The 8642-nt window shown below is 32.1% G+C and overlaps 1 protein-coding gene across 1 annotated transcript in view; it reads right to left on the bottom strand.

Annotated features, from left to right (window-relative positions):
- Positions 1-3222: 3222 nt before the first annotated feature.
- LOC111685399 (protein shuttle craft) overlaps positions 3223-8642 on the bottom strand; it is a 5709-nt gene continuing 289 nt past the window's right edge. The window contains exons 2-4 of the mRNA XM_046955699.1: positions 5261-7981; positions 3388-3924; positions 3223-3324 (exon numbers count right to left, since the gene is read on the bottom strand). Coding sequence (XP_046811655.1) covers positions 3223-3324; positions 3388-3924; positions 5261-7981 — 3360 coding nt within the window. The remainder of the gene's footprint in view (positions 3325-3387; positions 3925-5260; positions 7982-8642) is intronic.

The following is an 8642-nucleotide window of genomic DNA, read 5'->3' as shown; positions in this document are numbered from 1 at the left end:
AGAACTGAACTAGAACTGAACTAGAACTGAACTAGAACTGAACTAGAACTGAACTAGAACTGAACTAGAATTGAACTAGAACTGAACTAGAACTGAACTAGAACTGAAATAGAACTGAAATAGAACTGAAATAGAACTGAAATAGAACTGAACTAGAACTGAACTTAAACTGAACTAGAACTAAACTAGAACTGAACTTGAACTAGAACTGAACTTGAACTAAACTAGAACTGAACTTGAATTGAACTAGAACTGAACTAGAACTGAAGTAGAACTGAAATAGAACTGAACTAGAACTGAACTAGAACTGAACTAGAACTGAACTAGAACTGAACTAGAACTGAACTAGAACTGAACTAGAACTGAACTAGAACTGAACTAGAACTGAACTAGAACTGAACTAGAACTGAACTAGAACTGAACTAGAACTGAACTAGAACTGAACTAGAACTGAACTAGAACTGAACTAGAACTGAACTAGAACTGAACTAGAACTGAACTAGAACTAGAACTGAACTAGAACTGAACTAGAACTGAACTAGAACTGAACTAGAACTGAACTAGAACTGAACTAGAACTGAACTAGAACTGAACTAGAACTGAACTTGTACTGAACTAGAACTGAGCTATAAAAGAGCTACAAAGAAAATGTTTGCTGGGTTGGATTACGTCTGGCTGGCTTTATATGTGTGAGTGTTAGTCTATGAAACATACGAACATTTATATATTATTGAGCTTTAGATGGGAGGAATAATAAATAACACATTTGTACAAAACATAAAACGTTTATAAATTCTAAGATACAATTTTATTTATGTGTGCAAAGAAACGCATAAAACATATATGAATGTGTGTATTTAATAGTATTTGTTGCTGTTAATGCTACCATAACCCTACAACAGGGTATTAAGGATACATATAGTTAACCAGATTTAAAACAACATAAACATTTACTTAAATTTGATCAAAGAAAGGCAAATTAAATAGTAGTAAATGTTTTCAGAAGATCAATAAAATACAATTTTTTTATTTTAAATAAATCCTTTCCAATTCGACCTATGCCCCCTTATATACATATATATGTATATGAAATCAAATAGTATTTTTTTAATGTCAACACATAAATGTATATAGTTTGTTGCTATTTTTATAAATACACAGACTTGTGCTCACAAGACTTTTGAATCCTTTTCAGTTGTTATTGTGGTTATTTATGGGCGTTGAAGCAATGAAAATACAATATAAAAAGTATCTGTTTTGGGAAAAAATATATTACTTCCTATGTGTGAATGCTATACGCATGTAGGTCCAATAAACTTTATAGGTTTTTATATAACTTAATTAATTTTTTTTTGGAAACATAAGAAAACAAATCAAGAGGTGAAGACCAATGAATTGTTGTGTTCAACTTAAAGTACAGACCCAAACTGTTGGCAAGAAACAACATAATCATAAAAACATTAAATAATTAAGATTATTTCTTATTTCTGCAAACAACAAAAGTACAACTTTTGTTCACTTTAGATCACTTCATCTTAATTTATTTTCTAGCTCAGTTCAATTATAGTTCAATATAAGTTCAGTTCTAGTTTGTTCTACTTCAATTCTAGTTCAGTTCTAGTTCAATTCTAGTTTAGTTCTAGTTTTGTTCTACTTCAATTCTAGTTCAGTTATAGTTTAGTTCTAGTTCAATTCTAGTTCAGTTATAGTTTAGTTCTAGTTCAATTCTAGTTCTGTTCTAGTTCTGTTCTAGTTCTGTTCTAGTTCTGTTCTAGTTCTGTTCTAGTTCTGTTCTAGTTCTGTTCTAGTTCTGTTCTAGTTCTGTTCTAGTTCTGTTTTAGTTCTGTTCTAGTTCTGTTCTAGTTCTGTTCTAGTTCTGTTCTAGTTCTGTTCTACTTCTGCTCTAGTTCTGTTCTATTTCTGTTCTAGTTCTGTTCTAATTCTGTTCTACTTCTGCTCTAGTTCTGTTCTAGTTTTGTTCTAGTTCTGTTCTAGTTCTGTTTTAGTTCGGTTCTATTTCTTTTATAGTTCTGTTCTAGTTATGTTCTACTTCTGTTCTAGTTCGGTTCTAGTTTTGTTCTAGTTCTGTACTGTTCTAATTCTGCTCTATTCTAGTTCTGTTCTAGTTATGTTCTAGTTTAATTCTAGTTATGTTCTACATCTGTTCGGTTCTAGTTTATTTCTAGTTATGTTCGGTTCTAGTTTATTTCTAGTTATGTTCTAGTTCTGTTCTAGTTATATTCTGTTATGTCCTAGTAAAAAATTTAGTTCTAACTTTGTTTCGGTTTAATTTATTTTTAGTTCAGTTCCAGTTATACTAAAACTATTCCCAAAGAAAAATTGAAATAATTACATCAATTTTTTGTTTTGTTTACAGTTCATTAATAAACAACTTTTTATTTAATAAACAAGATTTATTGTGTTTGTTTTTTAGTTATTCTATATAGTTTTTCATTAGAGTTTTTTTCTTTGTGTGTATTAAATGTTTGTTTATAAATTTAAATGATTATAAATTTGTATGTTAAATAAAGAATAATAATATTTTAAAGTTTACATAAAACCAGAAAGAGAGAAAAAAAAACAATTTTTTAAAGATAATAATAATAATTTGTATGAAAAAGAAAATAATTATAATAATAACATAACGTTCAAAAACCAATCCATTTGCCAAGGTTATATAAATAACATAATTAAAAAATAAGAAAAAAACTTAAATAAATATGATTATATGAATTATATTTAAAAAAAGGAGTATAAAGAAAAGAAAACAAAAATAAAGGAAATAAATGAAAGAATAAAGTAAATAGTTTTTTCTGAAGAAGATTTATCGAATTCTAGTAAGCCCATTTAGTTGGTTGGTTGGTTGACTAACTACTATAGCAAAATATTAATTTTGTAACATTACTTTTGTTTAGTTTAATAGGTTTTTTTTGTTTTTGTATTTTACTCATCAAAAAGGTGGTTAGTTAGGATATAATGAGTTCCAAGTTATAACTTGGCTTATATATATAATTAGAGAGAGAGAGTAGTTGTAGTAGAGGAGATACAGTTTGTAATTCATTTTAGTGGGGTTAGTTTATTAATTACAAATTGTTTTGTTGTTTTCGTTTATAGGTAGATATTTATATAAATAAGTGATGATTTTAAACAAAAATAAAAATTATATTTTGAAATTAAGTTTAAACTTAATAATCTTTGAGTGTGTGTGTGATATTAATAGCATTATCTTTTTAAACCCCAGGCATTATTACTCGGTACTGGTACACGTCTTTGACCAGCCTCGCGAGCCATTACTTCCATAATACTAGTAGCAGGAAGCCAAGACTAAAAATATTAAAAAAAAATTAATAAAATATTTTCAAGAAAATGTCCCTAAACTAAACTTACTCTATCCTTAAAAGCAGTAGCTACCACATTACGATTCGGTTCAGCATCATAGGCCACTGATTCGACACCAAACATTTCACACATTTCATGTACTAGCTGACGTTTTTCACGATTCATGGTGGGAAACGAGTGAGAACGTGATTTTTGTTTACTTTCTTTGGCCAATTTTACTAGAGTGGTTAGAGCTTCATGTATGGACTTGACCAAAGCTGGATCACGTTTAGCAAAGTTACGTATAAAATCAGAATATTTTGTTAAGAGTTTTTGTGGCAAATCAGGATTACGTATTTGTAGACCAATAGCCAAGCGACGATTACGTTCGAGTAGACGACATTCTTCGTTGCAATCTAAAGTTTTAGTTGATTTACCAGAGAGTTTGACGGGAGCTAAGATTTCCGATAGTTCCATATAGTTGCCACGTTGCATTTCAGCCATGGAAGAAGCCAATTGGGCAGTAGCGATACGACTGAATTCACGTGCCAATTCGGCACAAGTGCGCATTTGTTTGCGATTGCCGCATTCGCATTGAACTTCAACCTGGTGAGAGAGAGGAAAATAAGGAAAAACAGTTTTGAAAATTATAATGGAAAAGTTTTCTAAGAGATAGAGACAAAAGCTTTTTCTATAAATATTAAGTGTTTTTTATGAAAAAGTATTTTTTTAGTAAAAAGAAAACTTTTTCAATGAAAAATACATTTAAAGCTTTCTTATTGAATAAGCTTTTTTATAAGCTTTTTAGTGAAAAATCTAAGCTTTAAACTTTTTACCGAAAAAAGCTTTGCTATACGTTTTTTCTTAAAAAAAGATTTCCTATAAACTTTTTATTAAAAAAGCTTTTCTAAAATCTTTTAATGGAAAACGCATATTATTGAAAAAGCTTTTCCGGAAGATTTTTATTGAAAAAGCTTTTCTATAAGCTTTTATTTGAAATAGCTTTTATAATGGCTTTTTATTGAAAAAAACTTTTATAATAGCTCTTTATCGTAAAAGCTTTTCTCAAAGCTTTTTACTGGAATAAAAAAAGTTTCTGTAAGATTTTTATTGAAAATTTGGTAAAAAAAGCTTTTCTATAAGCTTTTTTGAAAAAAGCTTTAATATAAGCTTTTTATGAAAAAAGCTTTTCTATAAGCTTTTTATGAAAAAAGCTTTTCTATAAGCTATTTATGAAAAAGGCTTTTTCATAAGCTTTTTATAAAAAACGCTTATAGAAAAGCTTTTTCCTAAAAAGCTTTTCTATAAGCTTTTTATCGAAAAAAACTTTATAAGCTTTTTATGAAAAAAGCTTTTCTATAAGCTTTTTATGAAAAAAGCTTTTCTATAAGCTTTTTATGAAAAAAGCTTTCTATAAGCTTTTTATGAAAAAAGATTTTTTTCTATAAACTTTTTATTAAAAAAGCTTTTCCATAAGCTTTTTATAGAAAAAACACTTTTTATAAGCTTTTTATGAAAAAAGCTTTTCTATAAGCTTTTTATGAAAAAAGCTTTTCTATAAGCTTTTTATAAAAAAAAACTTTTTTATAAGCTTTTTATGAAAAAAGCTTTTCTATAAGCTTTTTATAAATAAGTTTTCCATAAGCTTTTTATGAGAAAAGCTTTTCTATAAGCTTTTTATTATAAAAAAACCTATAGAAAGTTTTTATTATAAAAAGTCTATACAAAGCTTTTTATTATAAACATACAAAGCTTTTTATTATAAAAAGCCTACAGAAAGCTTTTTTATTAAAAACCTTTTCTATGAGATAAACTTTTAATAAAAAGAAATCTTTTGTAGATTTAACAATATTTTTCTAATGTAAAATGCATTTTAAACTTTCTTTAGGGAAAGAAGCTTTTTTTAAATTTCTTTAGAGAACATGCTTTTTCATCTACTTACCATCTCTTTACAGGGATTCTCAGGACAATCACCATTGTGACAGGGAGCCATACACTTATGCCCACATGTAGAACGGGCAGTAGTACAACTTTGTTTGCAAATCTCACCGGGTACTTGACACGGACCCTCATGACAAGTCTTAATGCACTTGTGGCGACCACAAGGCAATGGTTTATTACAGGGCAAACCACAGGAAAAACTTTGCTGAGAACAGGGTATAGTTTTACGTTGTTCATGGTGACCAAAACACCATTTCGTAGTGAACATCATACAGGGAGGACATGTGGCTGCTGAATGGCAGTTATGTTGTGGCGGATGATCGCAGGGATGTTTACGCGAACAGGGGCGTTTACAAACGGGACGTTTTGTGCCACAGGGGACAGGAGGATAGATAACTTCAGCACCACACTCACAGAAGAGCTCTTCGAAAGAGGAACGATAACAAGGCGGACAATTGCCGCGATGACAGGGTTGATCACACTTGTGCTTGCCACAAGAAAGCGTATAATTACAAGGCAGTGGACAGAAATGATCGATGTCTATGCAGCACTCTTGATTACACTTGTGCTTGCCACAGGAACGTTTTTTCGTACAGCGTTTCTTGCATCTAGCATCATCGGCTCTAGTCGATAGCTGGCGGCATTTTATCATTTGATCCATATGGCCACAGCGACACTTGACTGCAGTTTGTTTATTGCAAGGAGGACAATTGCCCAAATGACATTTGGCCGTACAGTGATGAGGATTGGTAGCTTTGCCACATTTTAAAGTCTTACCGCAGACACCCTCACAAACGGGTACAGGATCTAAACAGGATTTACGTTGTTCAGCCATAATAGGCATTTTGCCACAAGGACAAGAGGTGACATTGTCAGGACTCAATTTACAGGGTCTACATTCATTGGGATGGCAACTGTCTTTACACTGATGATTGCCACATGTTAAATTTTTGCCACAAATTTTACCACATGAATAGTTGTGTTTATCATGTGATTCGCGTGTACAAGTCACTTGTCTTTCTTGTTTAGCACAGTGACACTTTTGATCAACCTTCTCCTTACAGGCGGGACATTTTCCCTCATGACATTTCTCCTGACAAGTGTGCAATTCGCAATTCAATAGTTTCTCACAAGTCGAATCACATTCTATGGTTTCCTTTAAGCAACATTGCATAATTTTCGAAGTTTTGCCACAACCACATTCACGCTTTACCTGAGCCTGACATGGAGGACAGGGACCAGGATGACACTGCAAAGTACAGGCATGAGCACAGCCCTCTACACGTCCACATACTTCACCGCATGAATGAGCTATGTCTTGACGATTATTTATGGGATTCTTTAATTTACCACAGAAACAATAGTAATCACGAGGAACTTCTTTTTCCACATTCTGACAGGCAGGACAACGCCAACCGTCGTCAGATATCGAGGACGAGGCCCATTTTATTATACACTGCAAATGTAGTATATGATAGCAATTATGACAAGACCAAACACTCTGATGAGCCTTGATGGGCTCAACACAAACTAAACATTCCAAACGTCTAGTTTCAATATCTCTTATTAATTTTTCTCTTTGTGAAAGCTTTTCATTTTCTTTGTCATAAGACTTTTTCGGAGACCTCTTTTCAGGCGATGCCAAAGGACTATCTTTACCATTATCATTGGAGTACTTTTCCTCTACACGAAAACCATTTATACGATCACGATTACGATTCCAATCATCACGTCGCTTATTACTGCGATAATTATCATAACGTTGATGATAATCATTGCGCTGTTGATTACGTTGATTATGGCCACGTTCAGAACGTTCACCACGATCTACGTAACGTTCATAACGATCCTCACGTTCCACAAAATCTTGTGAACGTCTGCCGTTCTGATAACGTTTATTGAAATTGTTCTTTTCACCGTTAGCCTTGTCTTGATTATCTTGATTTCTTTGTCTCTCATTATTGTTGCCATTTATGGAACCACGTTGATTTTTACTAAAAGCTCCTGTTGCTTTAGATACACCCGCTTGCTGTTGTTGTTGCTGCTGTTCACGTTCTCCTCTGCCATTCATTGTCAACGAGGGGGTGGAAGAATTCGAATTCGAGGCTGAATCATTATTTTGTTGTTTCTCTTGCAAATTTCGCGAAAATCTTTCCATATTCTTTTCCAAACGATTATTGTTTCTTTTATTATTTTCCTTATCATGTTTATTCTGATGACGATTATTGCCACGAGAACGTTCATGTCTTTGTTGCTGACGTTTTTCTTCCTTCTCAAAGCTAGAATCCAAATTTTTTGTTTTTTCTTTGGCTTCACTTCCTTCATTTTTATTAAAATCTTCTTTAGAATTGCCATTTGAATTTTCAGTTTCTTTAGCCTGTTGACTATGATTTTGTTGATTAGCTTCTTGATTTGTTTCGTTCAACGAAAGTTTATCAAATCTTGGCACAAATTCTGGAGCATTGGCTTGCAGTTTCGTATTGTTGAAGTCAAAACCAGTAGCAAAAGGATTGGCATAGTAAGTTGTGCCATTAGTATTAAAGTTACCATATGAATTAGGATTATCATAATAATTTTGGTTACCAGTTGATGTTGGAGGATTGACGGCTACTGTAGATGTTGCTATAGGATTTATATTGTAGTTTTGTAGACCATCGGTGAATACACTGCTGTTATTGTTATAGTTGGCAAATGGATATTGGGGTTGAGAAGGATTGAAGTACTGAAACAATTAAGGAAATTTATTTAGGTTTTTAAAACAATTATTTTGAATTTAATTGTAATTCACTTCTACTTCAGTTCCAGTTTAATTCAAGTTCAGTTCCACTTCAATTCTAGTTCAGTTCTAGTTCAGTTCTAGTTCAGATCTAGTTCAGTTCTAGTTCAGTTCTAGTTCAGTTCTAGTTCAGTTCTAGTTCAGTTCTAGTTCAGTTCTAGTTCAGTTCTAGTTCAGTTCTAGTTCAGTTCTAGTTCAGTTCTAGTTCAGTTCTAGTTCAGTTCTAGTTCAGTTCTAGTTCAGTTCTAGTTCAGTTCTAGTTCAGTTCTAGTTCAGTTCTAGTTCAGTTCTAGTTCAGTTCCAGTTCAGTTCTAGTTCAGTTCTAGTTCAGTTCTAGTTCAGTTCTAGTTCAGTTCTAGTTCAGTTCTAGTTCAGTTCTAGTTCAGTTCTAGTTCTGTTCTAGTTCAGTTCTACTTCAGTTCTAGTTCAGTACTAGTTCAGTTCTAGTTCAGTTCTAGCCCAGTTCTAGTTCAGTTCTAGTTCAGTTCTAGTTTAGTTATACTTCAGTTCTAGTTCAGTTCTAGTTTAGTTCTAGTTCAGTTCTAGTTCAGTTCTAGTTCAGTTCTAGTTCAGTTCTAGTTCAGTTCTAGTTCAGTTCTAGTTCAGT

Source organism: Lucilia cuprina, chromosome 2 (genome assembly GCF_022045245.1).
Source record: "Lucilia cuprina isolate Lc7/37 chromosome 2, ASM2204524v1, whole genome shotgun sequence".
Lineage (NCBI taxonomy): Eukaryota > Metazoa > Arthropoda > Insecta > Diptera > Calliphoridae > Lucilia > Lucilia cuprina.
The sequence above is the reverse complement of the archived record's forward strand: the minus strand, read 5'-3'. Positions and strand labels throughout refer to the sequence as shown.